Source organism: Lissotriton helveticus, chromosome 1_1, assembly GCF_964261635.1.
Source record: "Lissotriton helveticus chromosome 1_1, aLisHel1.1, whole genome shotgun sequence".
NCBI classification, from domain to species: Eukaryota; Metazoa; Chordata; class Amphibia; order Caudata; family Salamandridae; genus Lissotriton; species Lissotriton helveticus.
The window spans coordinates 329,174,914-329,194,013 of NC_136057.1; the positions used below are offsets into that span (position 1 = coordinate 329,174,914).

General features: G+C 47.0%; 1 protein-coding gene across 14 annotated transcripts in view; it reads left to right on the forward strand.

The window, feature by feature from the left end:
• The window catches only part of LOC144804990 (V-type proton ATPase 116 kDa subunit a 4-like), a 6,844,636-nt gene that overhangs the window by 634,047 nt on the left and 6,191,489 nt on the right, over positions 1 to 19,100 (forward strand). For all 14 annotated transcript variants that reach the window (XM_078671938.1, XM_078672103.1, XM_078672267.1 and 11 more), the window contains one exon: positions 3,451 to 3,597. In XM_078671938.1, coding sequence (XP_078528064.1) covers positions 3,451 to 3,597 — 147 coding nt within the window. The remainder of the gene's footprint in view (positions 1 to 3,450; positions 3,598 to 19,100) is intronic.

Sequence of the window (19,100 nt, forward strand, 5' to 3'; positions counted from 1 at the left end):
AAGCGAGCGGAGTTGGATCCGAGTCCCATGAAACTCGATATGGGAACCCCCCCACCATTTGGATTACCCATGCATCTGAAGACAGTTTTCCCCAATTCGGTTGAAAAAGGGTCAATCAGCCCCAATTGAAATCCCTGTAGGGTCTTGCACTGTCACCTTGGTTGTTGTTGTAGATGCCCCTTTGGCCTCCCCTGCCTCCGCGGTGGCGAGGATAGGATCTTGTCTGGTAGAAATTGCCAAATTTGCCAGGGTCCTGCCATTGGAAACATCTTGAGTTGCCACTCTTGGAGGCTGCTTGAAAAGGATGGTGGGATGAGCGCCCCCTACCTCAACCAGCTGCTGCAAAAACACAGGGTGTAAAAATCCTTTTATTTGAGGATTGTGCTTTATCAAGGGAATGAAGAGTGTTCATCAATTTCCCTAATTACTTAATAAACGTGTCTCCAAACAGGTTACCCATGGCAATTGTCCCTGCCTCTGATGTAGAGAGTTTTCCAAATTTGGGAACAATTTTAATGAGAAGCGACCTACGCCTTTCTGTAGAGATTGTGCAATTCGCATGCCCCAGAAAGATGATGGCCCTTTGAGCCCAATTGGATTGTGCTTCTGGGCATATGAGGAAACTGGAGGCTCTGGCTTCTTCCGCCATATCCATTATTTTCGCTAAAGGACCGGCGATGTCCAGAAGTTAATCCTGGCACGATTGCCAGGACCGGTCAATGCCCTTTTTGGAGTCTGGGCAAACTTGGCGAGGAAAGTGGCCATTTTGTGATCTATTTCTGGTGTGGTAGCCACTTTCCCCTCCAAGGAGGGCCGGGGCATTCTGCATTCAGACATCCTCTCACTTCTTTGTCTAGCGGTTTCCTTATATGACTGGCCATGTAGGCCGCCTCTTTGGGTGAAGGACAGCAGTCTACTGCTCTCTGGTGTAGCAACTTCGCCTGCGAAGAGAGGCCTGTGTCTACGGGAAGGTCCGACCCTCCCATGGGGGTGGTTGCGGGGCACCACGGTCTAGAAATGTCCCTGTCTGATGTGTTGGTGAGTCATCTCCCTCCCCCTGGTCCGCCTCTGGTGGTGTGAGTGGGTCTATCCCTGAGGGACCTGGTATCTGGGGTTCTAGAATAGGTTGGGCATCCAAAAAAGCTTGGTGTCATCCGTGCGCTTGCATTTCTCCAAGTTCTGAGGTGGGTTAACCGGTGGTGTAGCCGATTGACCTGGAGGTAGGGGGGCCAGGCGTCAATTGGTATCTTCCCTCGATTTGAGGGGTTGCTGGCACTGCGCTGTGAGTGCTGACAGTATCTTCTCCAGGGGAGCTACTACCAGAGACACAGCCCTGAGGATGGAGGTGACTATCTCCTCACAGAACTGGTCATCTATGATGAGGTAGGTAACTTCTTCCTTCTTCCTCCATTAATTCCCCAGTTTCCTCAAAATCCATTGAATCCACCTGGACAAGGGAGAAGACCTCCCACACTCAATCTGAGGGATATTGCCTGACAGTTCACCAAAATGGGACTGCCCCCTGGGGTTCTGAGGGGTGATCAAGCGCCTGGGGTGTCCCTTAGTTTCTAAATTTCTTACCCCGTAGGGTGTTGTCCCTTCAGGCGCCGGCTCGCTAACCCAAATTATATCCCCTTAGGGATTGCTAGTGGTGCATGAAAAGAGCTGACTCACGTGTTTCTGGGCTATAAATAGACCGCTGGTTCAAGCAGTAGTTGACAAAAGCTTCCCCTGTCTCTTGCGGCATCCGGAACATTCGGCTATTTCCGTCAGTGATACTGACTTGTTTCGCTGCGGGGGCGTTGGGGACATGCTGCACATGGAACTAAACACAGGACCTTCGTCGGTCGAAAGACCACACTGCCCTTCTGCGAGCCTGATTGACGGCTACCGCATAGGAGCAATGCGCTCCTGTGGCAATACTGAACTATGTCACAATTCACTGACGGCGGCCGTCAATAACCATAAATAAACCAAGACATAGCCGCGTTGCTGTTGGAGCAGCGAAGAAAGAGGGGGCTAGAAGGGCTGCACAAGACGTTATACGGCAGACAGGGACAATGGAGAATGGGTTGTGTTCTCATTCAGAATACTGGCTCCCACTGAAAAAAGGGGTGGTTGGGGAAATCCTTGCACCCTGTGGGGGGCACCCAATGGTGCCTGCCACATTGTGCATGGTCGGAAAGAGGGGTCCCTTGGGTACCCCCAAGTGCCACAACCAGACACCTCCAGGTGAAGGGGGCCTGTAACGGTCCCCCAATGACAGAGTCCGGCAGCCGTTTAGTGTCAGGCAACCCGAATTGGAACGGCTGTCCGAATTGGTCCTTGTAATTGCTCTCTCGGAAACTGTGTCCATTGAGCTGTATGATACGGCTTCAAAGACTCGGGCTGTCTGAATGCCTTCTGGAACTGAATTGGACAGCCCAAATGGTTTCCGGGCATTGTAATCAGTTGGTGGGAAATGTGTACGATTCGGTCGGAAACTGAGATGCTGATGAGATGCTGAATGCCATTTGGAGCCTTTCTAAACAACATCGTAATCGGCCCCTAAAAAGAAAGTGTCCGCACTCCGTACGTAGGGGAAATTGTATTTATTCATAGACAGCACTTGTTCTACAAACTATAACACATTTCGGCTGAACTCGCAGCGTTTTTCAACCTTTAAGTGTTACAACCGTTTTCCGCTTTTTGAATGTTCTCCACAGGTGAGGATATTTGCATAGACAGAGAAAAGTTACTCTTATTCGTGTGGTTTTTTCAAATGTTAAATTCATTTTATTTTAATATAGTGGTCACTTGTGAGAAATTAATAATAAAACGATCTGCTCTTCTTTACCGTTTTTTATACTTGTCCAACAGATAAATCAATTTCATTTTGGCTTCTTGAGCGCTGCATAAAATTAAGGCTTCTTTCACATGTTTTTACCTCGTTGCTGGCAGTCTTTAAAATGTATATATACCTATACGTATGTGTGCTCCGGGGTTCCCGTACATGGGCAGGACTATTTCCCCTAGCAAAGAACTAGGATTACAGGTAAGCAATTTATCCTTCCTGGCCTTTCCAAAGTGAGGTGAAGATACTGTATAAAAGTGACTTTGGAATAAGTGATCTGAGGTCCCCGCCAATGAGCCAGCTGTTCACTACTTATAATTTCAATGTAGAGTCCCCTGACCGGGACCTAAAACAAAGCATTTATTTTCACAGCCTGTAGAATGCAGTTCTTGAGGGAAGTCCTTCTGAATGTGAACAGTATGTCATTATGACAATTTAACCTCTAGAAGCAAACGATGTGTCTGCCACTAAGAACACTAATTCACTTTAGTACATGTGAAGGTAATCAATGCTTTTTCAGGTATGGTTATTGTCTAAAGTATGTAGAGATCATATGAAATTGTTGTCATTAAACGGCACTGAATAATTTAATCCATGTATTATTTATCCTTATTTAGACAGACCTAATGCACGTGGAGAATCAGATCCTTGAAGTTCAGCATAACTGGACATCCCTCAAGCAAGACCTATTGGAACTTATTGGGTTGAGGACGATTTTACATGAAGCTGACAAGTTATTTCAAGTGTTGTACCATGAGGACACAGTAAGCAGAAACAATTGTTTTGTCCCTGTCATTACATACAAAAGAGAGTACGTAGTTTATAATATGTGCCACAACATTCATCGGAATAGTGTAGTGTACATGCACTGTTGTTGTGTCACATATAAGCTGATAAATTCTGAACCTAGATATAAATATTTGTGATGTAACAAATATTTATAAAATACCATGCCCTTGATAAGAACATTAGCAGTAGGCCTTATGTGTTCTGCCAGTCTTCCCATTCTTTTTCTATTATCTCCTCTCCTACCTTTGCATTTTCACTTGATGATTTATTCACCTTTCACAAGGGTTACAACTATTTTTCTTTTATCCAACATCATAATAGTGATTAGCTTCAAATCAGCTTCTGATTGCCATCTTCTTCTTTTCATTTGTTATTGAGGATGTGCAGCAATACAAATCAAGTTTCTCAAGACCTTTGTATGTTTGTGTTTGAAGATATTTCTCTTGTCTATAATTCTAAAAGGTAATTAAATATTTAGCTATTTATATTCTTTAATTTAGACTTTTAGATCTTTTTTAAAGTATTGATTAAAATTGTAGAATGCCTTATCCATAGCTTTTTTGGGTTAGAGACCACTCCCAATCTTGCTGGTAGTATGAGCTTCAAAATCAATCTGCTAAGAGATATTATTACTAGATATATTCCTTCCCTAACTGTCAGGTCAGAACCGCTGTATGGGTATGCTTTTATGAAAGTAATTTGTAAGATAAGCTTATTGTAACAAATATTTTCTTCCACAATAATGGAATTAATGGTAATGTATGCTAGATGTGCAATAGCGCTTTCCATAATCATCACATCTTCTCAAAACCTGACAAACTTGTTTACTACTATCAGGGAAGTTCCCTCTGGGAGTCTGTCCCTAATGATGTCCCCTCTTCGGGCGATGAGTCCGCGAGGAGCCCTGAGAACCCTTTATAATGGCACAAAAATGTATATGTGTCAAAATTCTTTGAAATGAACATCACCAAATGTGGGTGCAATCAAAAGTTGCCTTGAGACCCTAGCGGGTGAGTAGCGCGCTTTATAAATTTGCCTGACTGATTGATTGATTCTACAGGGATTTTTTTTAATTATTTTTATTGTGTAGTTTTCAGAAAGTTGTACAAAAATACATAAATAACAAATGTGATAAATATATTTGCTCAAGTATATTGATCTTCATTATTACTTGATATCCTACAAAGATAAATTAAGTTATGAGATAATAAATACAATTATCCAAACAATGTGCTTGAGTGTGAATAATGTATCGATGGGAGATCATCATAAGTGTTGTGTAAAGTGACTTTTTGCGACCCAAAGTAGCTACTTTATTAGTAGTTATATAATCCAAAACATTATTAATATCAGAACTGATGACTTGCTCAGTATGTCTCACTTGGGTTCACGTCATTGTTTATACCCAGTCTCAAGCTACTCACTATCACTGATTATCACCATTAAAACTCAGGTTTTGTTTAACCAGAGCACCCATGCCATATAGATTTTTTATAAAGTCTACCCATTCTATTTCTCTGATCTTGATACTGTAGGCCTCTTTCAAGTTCATTAATTATTTTCCAAAACATGCTTGTATTATTTTGCTTTAAAGCTTATAGTAATCTATGCCAGAGACGGATTTGATATCTTAATTTGGTCCCCCACGCTTCTCGTCTATAGGAACTTCTCAATGCCCTCATTTTATCCTTATATACATAATATGATTGCTGATATATGTGAGAGAATTCAACCCATACCGCTCTATTGAGGGATCTTTTTAGTTTAAATAACGGGAAAGTGTACCATTTATTCAGAGGCATTGGTGTACATTTTGTCTTTCGACTTTGAATTGGAAATCTTCCCACAAGGGAAGATGTAATATAATTCCATTTATCAATCATGGAGCCTATCCCCACCTGGCACTGTTCACTATCACTTGTTACTACTTCAGCAGCCTGCAATATCTCTTCATGTTTATCCATGTGCCATACCAGTCTCCTCAGATTGTAAGTAGAATGGACAATATTTAGGAGCTTATTGGCTATAAGATTACTACTTATTGGCAATTGTAATGTAAATGTCTGAGGATTATGGCCACTCTCAAGCCAGAAGGGCACCATATATTCAACAAATTCTGAGCTTAAATTTCCAGAAATAAAAAATTAGTCAAGAATTGAGCCATGTTTAGAAGATTTAAAGGAGGGGGCTGGCCTGGCTTTGCTCAAGGGTCTTTTTTTTAACATAACTAACCTGTGCCGAATTATTAATGAGTTTAGTATATCCCATAAAGTGTACAGCTGAGTCACCTTATTACCCTCGCACTTAGACAATAAGGATTATCACTTTAAGGCCGTTATAGTGTAGTAAAAGGAAATGTAAACGATCCATCTGCAAATCGACTACTTCTACCTCTAGATTTAGTCCGCTAGCGATATAGCATGATAGACCGAACTTCGCACGGTCTGCTTTATAGGTGTGTGCTGCTAGGAGATTAAACTCACTAAACCCAAGCAGCGGCGTAGCTTGGTCTCTCCTTGTTACTTGGAATAGTAAAATTGTTAAATATTTTTTAAATTACATAGTCTCTTGGTCTGCCAATAAATGGGCCGGCCCATGTTCATTCCAAAAACAAATCCTTAGTTGCAAATCTCCATACATGATTCAGTTTTCATCACCAATATACAGGCTTGCAAGGGTAGCTGGGTGCCAAGACCAGTCATCTGATTACATATTGTTTGCAGTAATAATTCACAGGTATGGACTCCGCTTAGAGTATTGGTAATCAATTAACCTGTATTGAATGATGATTTTTGCAGTGGACCCGTTTCTCCCCTAAGTAAGGTATTTAACTTTTTACCTTCAACCTTAATTCTATCTTTTCCCACTTTTGGGGCTAATGGCTCTAGAATAGAAGAATATTTTAAGGGAGTAAAATTGGTGACATCAGTACCACATTCCTTAACCACTTTGGTGCTCATGACGGAGCAATTCTGTCATGAGCCTCGGTGGGCGTGTGCTCATGACGGAACCGCTCCAACTTGCCACAAAGGGGGATGGCAGCGGAAGAGTTTCCGCTGCCACCCCCGACCCCTCATGGAAATCCCATGTCATCAGCATGCACAGCGCGCACAGACGTCATCAGGAAGCCCTGGAAGCCATTTGCCTCCAGGCCTGCGACAGAGCAGGTAGGTTTCTTTGCTCCTGGGGGGGTTTCCTGCACACTCAGAGGCATCGGGGGAGAGGAAAGAGTTTTTCCTCTCCCCTGTTGTCTCTGTGCAGGGCATTTCTGCTTCATGATCGTGCTCAGCATCGCGATTGTGTAGCAGAAATGGCCCCACTAGGCACCAGGGATTACTTTTTGGAGACATGAAAGTGACCCCCTTGGGCAAGTGTGGCTTCCAAGGGGGCTAATTATTTTGTGTGTTTTTTCTGCCCCCCTGTGAGCAGATAGGCCCATTTTGTTGGCCTTTCTGCCCCCCGGGGGGGCAGAAAATGCCACTAGACCCCAGAGATTTTATTTACTATGTTATAAAAAGCAACCCCTCGGGCAAGGGTTGCTTCCAAGGGGGCTAAATATTTTTAATGTTTTTTTCTGCCCTGGGGGTAGGAGGGGGAAGAAAACGCCACTAGACACCAGGGATTTTATTTTGTATGTAATGGAAGCGACCCCTTGGGCAAGGGTCGCCCCCAAAGGGCTACATTTTTTGGTATGTTTTTTCTGCCCCCCCTGAGGGCAGATCGGCCCTTTTTTTAGCCTTCTGCCCCCAGGGGAGGTGGGGCAGAAAACCCCACTAGAATCAGGGATTTTATTTTGTATGTATTGGAAGCGACCCCTTGGGCAAGGGTCGCCCCCAAAGGGCTACATTTTTTGGTACGTTTTTTCTGCCCCCCTGAGGGCAGATCGGCCCTTTTTTTAGCCTTCTGCCCCCAGGGGAGGTGGGGCAGAAAACCCCACTAGAAACAGGGATTTTATTTTGAATGTAATGTAAGCAACCCCTTGGGCAAGGGTCGCTTCCAAGGGGGCAAATTAAGTTTGTTTTTTCGCCCCCCGGCATGAGTTTTTGGTCCCGGCTTGGCGGCCATCTCGGGAATCCTACAAAACCCATATATTTCTGTAAACTAGACATCCGGGGGAGTCCAGGGAGGTATGGCTTGCGTGGATCCCCAACATTTCCCTACCCAGAATCCCCTGCAAACCTCAAATTTTGCTGAAAAAATCAACATTTTTCTAAAATTTTTGTGTGGGAAATTTGTAGGATCACAGGGCTGAGACAAATTTCCTACCACTCAGCATTTCCCCAGGTCTCCCGATAAAAATGGTACTTCACTTGTGTGGGTAGGCATATTGGCTGCAACATGAAATGGCCCAAATCATACTGTGGATACTTCAAAATTACCTATCACAAAAACAACCTGGTTTTGCAAGGGGCGTCCCATGAGTTGTTGGCCCCAGGCTCGGTGGCCATCTTTGGAAACCTACCAAACTCACATGTTTCTGAAAACTAGACATCCCGGGGAATCCAGCGAGTTATGACTTGTGTGGACCCCCCAACGTTTTTCCTACCCAGAAACCCCTGCAAACCTCAAATTTAGCTGAATTTTGATGTCTTCCCAACAAGTTTGGGCCCTTGCCTGTTGAGGGTACTTTACCCACCCACACAAGTGAGGTACCATTTTTCTCTGAATTTTGACGATCCACTCAGATTCCAGAACTTGCCACCACAGAAATGTGAGGAAAATGAGTTTTTTTGGACACATTTTGAGGTTTGCAAGGGATTCTGGGTAACAAAACTTGGTGAGAGCTAGACAAATCACCCCATCCTGTATTCCCCTGGGTGTCTAGCTTTAAAAAATGTATAGGTTTGCTAGGTTTCCATAGCCACCGTTAAAGCTAGGGTTCAAAATCTACATCTAGGCACTTTGCTAAAAAAGGGTCAGTTTTCACTGTGAATATGTGATGTGTCCAAGTTGCGTTTTGGACGTTTCCTGTTGCGGGCACTACACCTACCCACACAAGTGAGGTACCATTTTTATCGGGAGACTTAGGGGAACACAACATTGTAGAACAACTGTTATTACCTATTGACTTTCAATGAATTTCTGCCTTCCAAATGCAAGACAGTGTGTAAAAAATAACTCACTTTGAAAAATGACCTATAATTCACAAGCTGGTATTGTTAAATATTGGATTTGTTAGCATGAGCTGAAAGCCATTTTGTATTTGTGGCAGCCATCTTGTTTGCCATGTGCTGCCACGTGCTCGCCATGTGCTCTGTCCTCCCTCAGTGTTGAGTGCTCTTGTAATCTACCTAGAAACAAACTATATTTAGCATCTTCCACCTTCGCACATACTCAGTTGAGCTTGCAGCTATCCTTGCAACTGTTTCTAGTCTGTAAATGTCAGGATGTGTTCAACAGAATTAGCAACTGTTAGCTCCTCCCACTTTGTTGAGCAAGCAAATCTTGCATGCCCATCTTAGTCATTTTGCATGCTTACATGTGCCAGGACTGCCCTTTGGTCTTATGCAGACTATGTAACCCTAAGCATATATAAGTCCCCAGTTTTCTGTACTCCTTAGACTGCCTCATTCAGTTGCTAAGACTTCTGTATGACGTAGTCTCCCTCATTTGAGGTTAATAAAGATGTTCTTTTTATATTTCAGCTTCTGTGCCAATTTCGTCTTTGTTGGTTTAAAAGGACCAAATATCAGTGGCTATCTAAAAAGTGATCTTGTCAGGAGACAGAAATCTACTGTGGAGGACAGGACAGGACTCTACTAAGGAGGTACTCTGTGCACGGAAATACTGGGAATTCTCCGTCTCTGCAGCCCAGTATATTTTTGAGCTTCCTGATTTTGATCCTCCACATAATGTCACTCCTGACTGAGAACCTTTTTGGAGTGAGTATTCTAAAAATGACCGTTAGGTCATTTAGAACTTGGCAGTTAGGATTTGGACAACCATTTGTTTGGTAAGAGTCGTTCTGCGGCACTTGCTGTTGGTTTTGATGCCTTTGATTGGTAAGGTAGTTTAGTAACACTTACTGTGGCTTAGATTTACGTTGGTCAACTTTTTGATTAGTATGTATGTTATATGTAAATTGCAATTTATGTAGGCAGGTAATGAGGAGATTTTTCTCTGTTTGAATTTGGTTGCACGGTGCAACGTACGAAGAGTACCTTAAGTGCTACTTTGGTTATAATAGTTGCATATTCTGCAATATTTTTGGCATGCCTGTCTCAAGTAAGTGTGGGCAAAATCAGCTAAATCGCGGTCCGTGAAATCGTGCGAAAGTGAATTCGCGATCCTCATAATTTGCAAATTTGTGCGAAATTGCGAATTTTGGGTTTTTTGCGTGTTCGCGGTCATTTTTGCGTGTTCGCGGGGCTTTTTGCGTGTTCGCGGGCGGCTTGCATGGCGAAGTTACCCATGCGGTTGTGTATGTGGGCACAGCACCCTCTGGTTTACACTGCCACCCTCTGGTTCACCACTGACACCCTCTGGTTCACCACTGCCACCCTCTGGTTCATCACTGCCACCCTCTGGTTCACCCGTGCCACCCTCAGTTTCAGCACTCACTACTGCCACCCTCTGGTTCATCACAGCACCCTCTGGTTCACCCCTGCTGCCACCCTCTGGTTCAGCACTCACCACTGCCACCCTCTGGTTCATCACAGCACCCTCTGGTTCACCACTGTCACCCTCTGGTTCATCCCTGCCACCCTCTGGTTCATCGCTGCCACCCTCTGGTTCATCACTACCACCCTCTGGTTCAGCACTGCCACCCTCTGGTTCATCACAGCACCCTCTGGTTCATCACAGCACCTCTGGTTCACCCCTGCCACCCTCTGGTACAGCACTGCCACCCTCTGGTTCAGCACTGCCACCCTCTGGTTCATCACAGCACCCTCTGGTTCATCACAGCACCTCTGGTTCACCCCTGCCACCCTCTGGTACACCCCTGTCACCCTCTGGTTCATCCCTGCCACCCTCTGGTTCATCCCTGCCACCCTCTGGTTCATCACTGCCACCCTCTGGTTCAGCACTGCCACCCTCTGGTTCATCACAGCACCCTCTGGTTCATCACAGCACCTCTGGTTCACCCCTGCCACCCTCGGGTACAGCACTGTCACCCTCTGCTTCATCCCTGCCACCCTCTGGTTCATCCCTGCCACCCTCTGGTTCATCACAACCACCCTCTGGTTCAGCACTGCCACCCTCTGGTTCATCACAGCACCCTCTGGTTCATCACAGCACCTCTGGTTCACCCCTGCCACCCTCTGGTACAGCACTGTCACCCTCTGCTTCATCCCTGCCACCCTCTGGTTCATCCCTGCCACCCTCTGGTTCATCACTGCCACCCTCTGGTTCAGCACTGCCACCCTCTGGTTCATCACAGCACCCTCTGGTTCACCAGTGCCACCCTCTGGTTCATCACAGCACCTCTGGTTCACCCCTGCCACCCTCTGGTACAGCACTGTTACCCTCTGCTTCATCCCTGTCACCCTCTGGTTCATCCCTGCCACCCTCTGGTTCATCACTGCCACCCTCTGGTTAAGCACTGCCACCCTCTGGTTCATCACAGCACCCTCTGGTTCACCAGTGCCACCCTCTGGTTCATCCCTGCCACCCACTGGTTCATCACTACCACCCTCTGGTTCAGCACTGCCACCCTCTGGTTCATCACAGCACCCTCTGGTTCATCACAGAACCTCTGGTTCACTCCTGTCACCCTCTGGTTCATCACTGCCATGCTCTGGTTCATCACTGCCACCCTCTGGTTCATCACAGCACCCGCTGGTTCATCACAGCACCTCTGGTTCGCCCCTGTTACCCTCTGGTTCATCCCTGCCACCCTCTGGTTCATCCCTGCCACCCTCTGGTTCAGCACTGCCACCCTCTGGTTCATCACAGCACCCTCTGGTTCATCACAGCACCTCTGGTTCACCCCTGCCACCCTCTGGTACAGCACTGTTACCCTCTGCTTCATCCCTGCCACCCTCTGGTTCATCCCTGCCACCCTCTGGTTCATCACTGCCACCCTCTGGTTCAGCACTGCCACCCTCTGGTTCATCACAGCACCCTCTGGTTCACCAGTGCCACCCTCTGGTTCATCCCTGCCACCCTCTGGTTCATCCCTGCCACGCTCTGGTTCATCACTACCACCCTCTGGTTCAGCACTGCCACCCTCTGGTTCATCACAGCACCCTCTGGTTCATCACAGCACCTCTGGTTTAGCACTGTCACCCTCTGCGTCATCCCTGCCACCCTCTGGTTCATCCCTGCCACCCTCTGGTTCATCACTGCCACCCTCTGGTTCATCACAGCACCCGCTGGTTCATCACAGCACCTCTGGTTCACCCCTGTCACCCTCTGGTATATCCCTGCCACCCTCTGGTTCATCCCTGCCACCCTCTGGTTCATCCCTGCCACGCTCTGGTTCATCACTACCACCCTCTGGTTCAGCACTGCCACCCTCTGGTTCATCACAGCACCCTCTGGTTCATCACAGCACCTCCGGTTCAGCACTGTCACCCTCTGCTTCATCCCTGCCACCCTCTGCTTCATCCCTGCCACCCTCTGGTTCATCACTGTCACCCTCTGGTTCATCACTGCACCCGCTGGTTCATCACAGCACCTCTAGTTCACCCCTGTCACCCTCTGGTTCATCCCTGCCACCCTCTGGTTCATCCCTGCCACCCTCTGGTTCAGCACTGCCACCCTCTGGTTCATCACAGCACCCTCTGGTTCATCACAGCACCTCTGGTTCACCCCTGCCACCATCTGGTACAGCACTGTTACCCTCTGCTTCATCCCTGCCACCCTCTGGTTCATCCCTGCCACCCACTGGTTCATCACTGCCACCCTTTGGTTCAGCACTGCCACCCTCTGGTTCATCACAGCACCCTCTGGTTCACCAGTGCCACCCTCTGGTTCATCCCTGCCACCCTCTGGTTCATCCCTGCCACGCTCTGGTTCATCACTACCACCCTCTGGTTCAGCACTGCCACCCTCTGGTTCTTCACAGCACCCTCTGGTTCATCACAGCACCTCTGGTTCACCCCTGTCACCCTCTGGTTCATCACTGCCACCCTCTGGTTCATCCCTGCCACCCTCTGGTTCATCCCTGCCACCCTCTGGTTCAGCACTGCCACCCTCTGGTTCATCACAGCACCCTCTGGTTCATCACAGCACCTCTGGTTCACCCCTGCCACCCTCTGGTACAGCACTGTTACCCTCTGCTTCATCCCTGCCACCCTCTGGTTCATCCCTGCCACCCTCTGGTTCATCACTGCCACCCTCTGGTTCAGCACTGCCACCCTCTGGTTCATCACAGCACCCTCTGGTTCACCAGTGCCACCCTCTGGTTCATCCCTGCCACCCTCTGGTTCATCCCTGCCACGCTCTGGTTCATCACTACCACCCTCTGGTTCAGCACTGCCACCCTCTGGTTCATCACAGCACCCTCTGGTTCATCACAGCACCTCTGGTTTAGCACTGTCACCCTCTGCGTCATCCCTGCCACCCTCTGGTTCATCCCTGCCACCCTCTGGTTCATCACTGCCACCCTCTGGTTCATCACAGCACCCGCTGGTTCATCACAGCACCTCTGGTTCACCCCTGTCACCCTCTGGTATATCCCTGCCACCCTCTGGTTCATCCCTGCCACCCTCTGGTTCATCCCTGCCACGCTCTGGTTCATCACTACCACCCTCTGGTTCAGCACTGCCACCCTCTGGTTCATCACAGCACCCTCTGGTTCATCACAGCACCTCCGGTTCAGCACTGTCACCCTCTGCTTCATCCCTGCCACCCTCTGCTTCATCCCTGCCACCCTCTGGTTCATCACTGTCACCCTCTGGTTCATCACTGCACCCGCTGGTTCATCACAGCACCTCTAGTTCACCCCTGTCACCCTCTGGTTCATCCCTGCCACCCTCTGGTTCATCCCTGCCACCCTCTGGTTCAGCACTGCCACCCTCTGGTTCATCACAGCACCCTCTGGTTCATCACAGCACCTCTGGTTCACCCCTGCCACCATCTGGTACAGCACTGTTACCCTCTGCTTCATCCCTGCCACCCTCTGGTTCATCCCTGCCACCCACTGGTTCATCACTGCCACCCTTTGGTTCAGCACTGCCACCCTCTGGTTCATCACAGCACCCTCTGGTTCACCAGTGCCACCCTCTGGTTCATCCCTGCCACCCTCTGGTTCATCCCTGCCACGCTCTGGTTCATCACTACCACCCTCTGGTTCAGCACTGCCACCCTCTGGTTCTTCACAGCACCCTCTGGTTCATCACAGCACCTCTGGTTCACCCCTGTCACCCTCTGGTTCATCACTGCCACCCTCTGGTTCATCCCTGCCACCCTCTGGTTCATCCCTGCCACCCTCTGGTTCATCCCTGCCACTCTCTGGTTCATCACAGCACCCTCTGGTTCATCACAGCACCTCTGGTTCACCCCTGCCACCCTCTGGTACAGCACTGTCACCCTCTGCTTCATCCCTGCCACCCTCTGGTTCATCCCTGCCACCCTCTGGTTCATCACTACCACCCTCTGGTTCAGCACTGCCACCCTCTGGTTCATCACAGCACCCTTTGGTTCATCACAGTACCTCTGGTTCACCCCTGCCACCCTCTGGTACAGCACTGTCACCCTCTGCTTCATCCCTGCCACCCTCTGCTTCATCCCTGCCACCCTCAGGTTCATCCCTGCCACCCTCTGGTTCACCACTGTAGATTATGGGGGGAAAGCACACCTGCCCAACTGAGATGAATTAATTTGGGGCTGGTTAATGTGTCACTGAATTTGAGCTTCAAGTCTGGCACCTGCTTCCTTAGCTGTAAGTGCTTCCTGTTGCAGTTATTTTTTTTACAGGAGCATTGTGCCATACTTGTAACTATTCTCTGACCCTGCTTTGAGGGTCAGAGCAGGGTCAGAGAATAGTTGCAAGTAGGCAACTGAACTCTGGAGGGGCCCCTCAGGAAGCACTACAGGGAATGGTTACAAGTTAGCTTGAACGTTTGCACCTGCTAAGTGCTTTCAGTTTTCCAAAATTCGTTTTTCTGCCATTTCGCGAGATTCGCGGGGCGCGTATTTGTGTGAAATCGAACTTGCAATCCGCAAATTCGTGCGAATTTGCTGATTTCTTTTTTTTCGTGTTCGCGCGGTTTTCTGCTTATTCGCGGACCGCTTGCAGCGCACCGACCCCGAGGTTGCCCATGCGGTCGTGTATGGGCGCGGCCATCTTGTTTGCGTGACGTGTTTCTGTTTCATGCTCGCGACGTATGCGGCGCGCAATTACGTGTTCATTGGTATTTTTGCGTGCTCGCGGGGAAAATATCGCGCGAACTTACCCACGCGGTCCTCTACGGGCGCGGCCATCTTGTTTTTCATTCACTGCTATGGTTTTGGGCATGCTACCTTTCTATCCATCTCACATCTTCGTAATCCTATGTTTTTCTGAACTTTTTTTGTCTTTTTTTGCTTATTATCTCTCTCTTCAATTTCCTACATCTATATTTTGTGTTTTTTTAAACTTTGTGTTACTTTATTACCTACTTTATTTCTTCCGCTCTCTCTCTTATTTTTTTCACACCTATTCTTCTTTCCTTCTTCATGTGCCCAGGACCATGGCTAAGGGAGGCGACAAGGGCAAGGGGAAGGGCCCAGCACCCCGTACCTGGCTCCCTTGCGGGCGTTTGAGGGGCGAGGAAGTCCAGGCCAGGGAGATCTTCTCCGCGGTGGAGGTGGCCGCCTTGATGGTGTTTGTGCAAGTCCACCTCCGTAAAACCGTGGCAGCAGGTGGGCGAATTGCTTCCGGTTACGGCCTCCGGAAGCGTCGCCAGCTGTGGGAGAAGGTGTGCCGGCACATGTATAAGGAGTCTGGGGTCCGGCGCACCTACCAGCAAGTGACGCACCGGTGGAGTGACATCTTGGACAGGGAGCATGACATGGTCGACCTGCTCGGTGTGGAGATCCCTGGCTTTGGTTAGGAGCTATTTAATAACTACTTTTTTATCTTCTGCTCTGTTATATTGCTAATCTATTTTTTTCCTGAAGAGTACGAATGCTGCTGATTCGATTACATTGCAGGTAAATTAATGTTTAAATAGCTGCTGTCATTGCAGGTGCTCGCCTGGTTATTGGCGTTGCTACTATGCTTACTTGTTTGCAACTTTTTAGTAATTTGAGAGCATTACTGCGTAATGTTAGAGACAGTAGACTCAAGTCTAGTCCTTCTTTGTACTCCTGCTGCTGCCACTTTGATGAGATAGTGGTGGATTGATACGTTGAGTTTATTATTTTTTACTTGTTATAGGACATTTGTTAGTGGTCTGCAATCATGATGACGGACTGTGTCTGTCACGCGACGTCTCGTGCTGCTGGGTGATGGCAGTCGTAGTAGAACCTTTTTGTTGTTGATGTAGTTAGTGAATTACATAACTTTCCTATTAGATAGTCTGCGAATCCTGCAATACTGTACTACTATCCTCCTAGTTGACCAGATCAGATGCAATTGATGCTAATTTGTTTCCCCGACATAATTTTAGATTGAGTACAAAAAAATCAAATATTTCCCAAAAAACAATCATCCATGTTGTGTTTCATTATTTCATGATCACCAGGACCTCCCAGGGGCAAGGCGGCGGCGGCGACAGAGACTCCGGTGGCAGAAGGTGGAGAGGCTCAGTCCCTTGCAGGCTCTTCTGCTGGCCCCAGTAAGTTGTTCTATTGTTATATTAATACTTATACTTCCCTAACTTTTACAGCTCCTATTCATTACAAACTGGTTCCTAATAATTCTATGTTTTACAAAATAGTCTTTGATCTTCTTCTAATGTAGACTACTTTCTACATTCTTATCCTGCCTCTACCATCACTCTCTGTGCTACTACTATTTACAATTATGAGTCGGTCTGTGTAGGTAGCTAAGCTTGCCCATTCGTCAAACGGTGTGAAACAAAACTCTGATACAGCAATAGCTCTAGGCACTGAGTGCAGTCCTCTGGGTTGCCCTTGCTGTCTATTCCAGTCTTCTTAATGTAAGTGCTTTGACAATTTCCAACAACAAAATGTCATTGTTTACACCAAGTAAAAGGTAGCAGTTGCCTTTTTGATTTGAGAGGAGCACATCCCATACCGCTAGTGTTTCAGAGACTATTCTGCACACAAAGAAGTATGGACAAGATAAATAGGACATTGTTGCTGGTAGGTGCAGTTCGACTTTCGACATATCTCAGTCCGAACAGAAGTTGAACCCCCATTCCCCTGACCGACTATCTAGAATGTCTGACCAATGATTTTACGACCCAGAAGAACAGAAGAAGACTACCTCCGAGTCCTGGCCTATCTGAGTCACTGAAACATGACTGCCAAGTGCAGTAGTTCAAACCTTTCCGCTCACTCACTCATGAACAAAAACCACACAGTGTTTGTTAGTTTTAAAGTTTTATTTTCAATTGAGAAATTAAAACATTATTTCTTTATTTTTAATAGCGTAGTAGTCTTATGGATGAAGATGACGTTAAAGTTTAAACAACATTCCCATGAATGAAATTAGTATGACTCAAACTTAATAATAGTTAACACTAACAGACACAGGAAATTATTAGAATAACTGTGCGTGAGCCCCCACCTTCTTTAAAGTACTTAAAGTACTGCTGGTGGTGACTCAGTAGTAGTTGGTGAATCGTCTGGCAGAAGGGCAATGGAATCTTCTTTCTATAATGAGAAAAATGGTGCACGTTAAGCAAGCATTCATCAGTTGTCATAAGAAGAAGTGTAGCATTTAATGGAATAAGCATACAAAAAGTTAACACCCTCCCCAAAACCGTTACTTTTTTTCAATCCCAGTAATAAAAAATTTGTTATGTAACATTTTCTTCCATTACGAGACAAAATAGGGGGTTGTGTAGGGCATCTGAAAATATGACATGTTTTTCCTAGACGTCACAACATCTGATGCGGCACAGATGACCACCAGTGCCGGGGCCATCAGCGCGGAGGGGTCCACTCTGGATGCGGCGCCGCCAACAGGAGGAGCTGAGGGGGGAAGACTCAGCGGCGGCGGATGGTGGTAAGTTATTATACTCCTTACTTATTGAAATTATTTTGAGTAGGCTTGTAAAGGAGTGCATGATGTACTGTACATTAGTACACAGTACACTAGTATAAGTACACTGTACTGTCAAGAACATTTACTAATTTAGAACTACTTTTTGGGCTATCACGGAGAAGACAGTCAACCTTGACTTGTAATAGCATTAGCGGCGGTACTTCTCTGGTAACCAATGCCCCCCTCTATTTCACTTGAACTCAGCTGGCAAATTTTTATTGTGAAGCCAAGTCATATCAGATCAGATGTAGTTTAGGGATGTGAAGAACGAAAAGTTAAAGAAGGGTGAAACGAAGGACGAGCGAGTCTTAATATTTATTTATGACTGTAAAGAATGGTTTTGTTGAATGCAAATGCAATATAATGAAAAGGGTGTTAGTTGGTTGTTGACCAAAAGAAATGTTGGTACATTTGAGACATTAAGAAGAATCATAGACGTACTTTGGAAGCCTGGATGTTATCTTCTTTATCCTCCTCGTCGATAGCAGAGGTGTATGATGTAGTAGAGCAGACGCTGAGTGGATGAAGTATGGCCAGTGGCAGTGCCACCCCTATAGAAAAGTAAGACATTCCTATTCCCACCTGCATGTACTGCTTAAAGTACTGCGAGTCTGCATCATCATGGCCTGTGTCTGTAATTCTTGGGTTAAAGCTGAGTGAGCTGCCATTATGGCGGCTACCACTAGTTCACGTACCAGTAATTTCTTTTGCAAAACAAGAGAAAAAAAGTAAAAAAGGCATTTTTTAGTACTATCTGACTATGTATGTAGTAGTGAGTCCACCTATAGTGCTGCTAGTGGAATTCCTGAAACTCACAGTGTCACAGGCTTACAAAGACGGCGGAAAGATACAGGCCAAAATGTTATACTGTGTTTGCTACTTGCTGGTGTTACTGAGTGTCAACCTTCCGTTGAATTATTTTGACTTTATGTTAAGGACTATTGGCTACAGTATTTTTCTTTCTTTCTTCATAGATGCTACTCCCAAAAAGCTCACCCGTAAGGAGATGGCTGTCCGGGCCAGGGCCCGTAAGCTGGAGGCTATTTGTGTCGAGTATCGGCAGTTGTGCGCTCGGGAGCATGAGGAGACAACATCAACATCTACATCCTCCTCCACTGCCCCCGGGTCCACCAGCCAGAAGCCTCCAGCCAAACAGAGCCACCGCCGCACAGCAGCAACAACATCAGCGCCCCCCCCAGATACTGGATCGTTCGTGTGCACCGACTACGCAAAAGAGTGGACTACCTGGAGCGGTTGGCCGAGAAACATCAGCGCCAGCTCCGGGACCTCCGCAAAGAGCAGCGGAACATGAAGCAACAGCTTGCAAAACTACGCCACCGGAGCAAGTGACTGTCCCTTGCCCCTTTTTTAAAG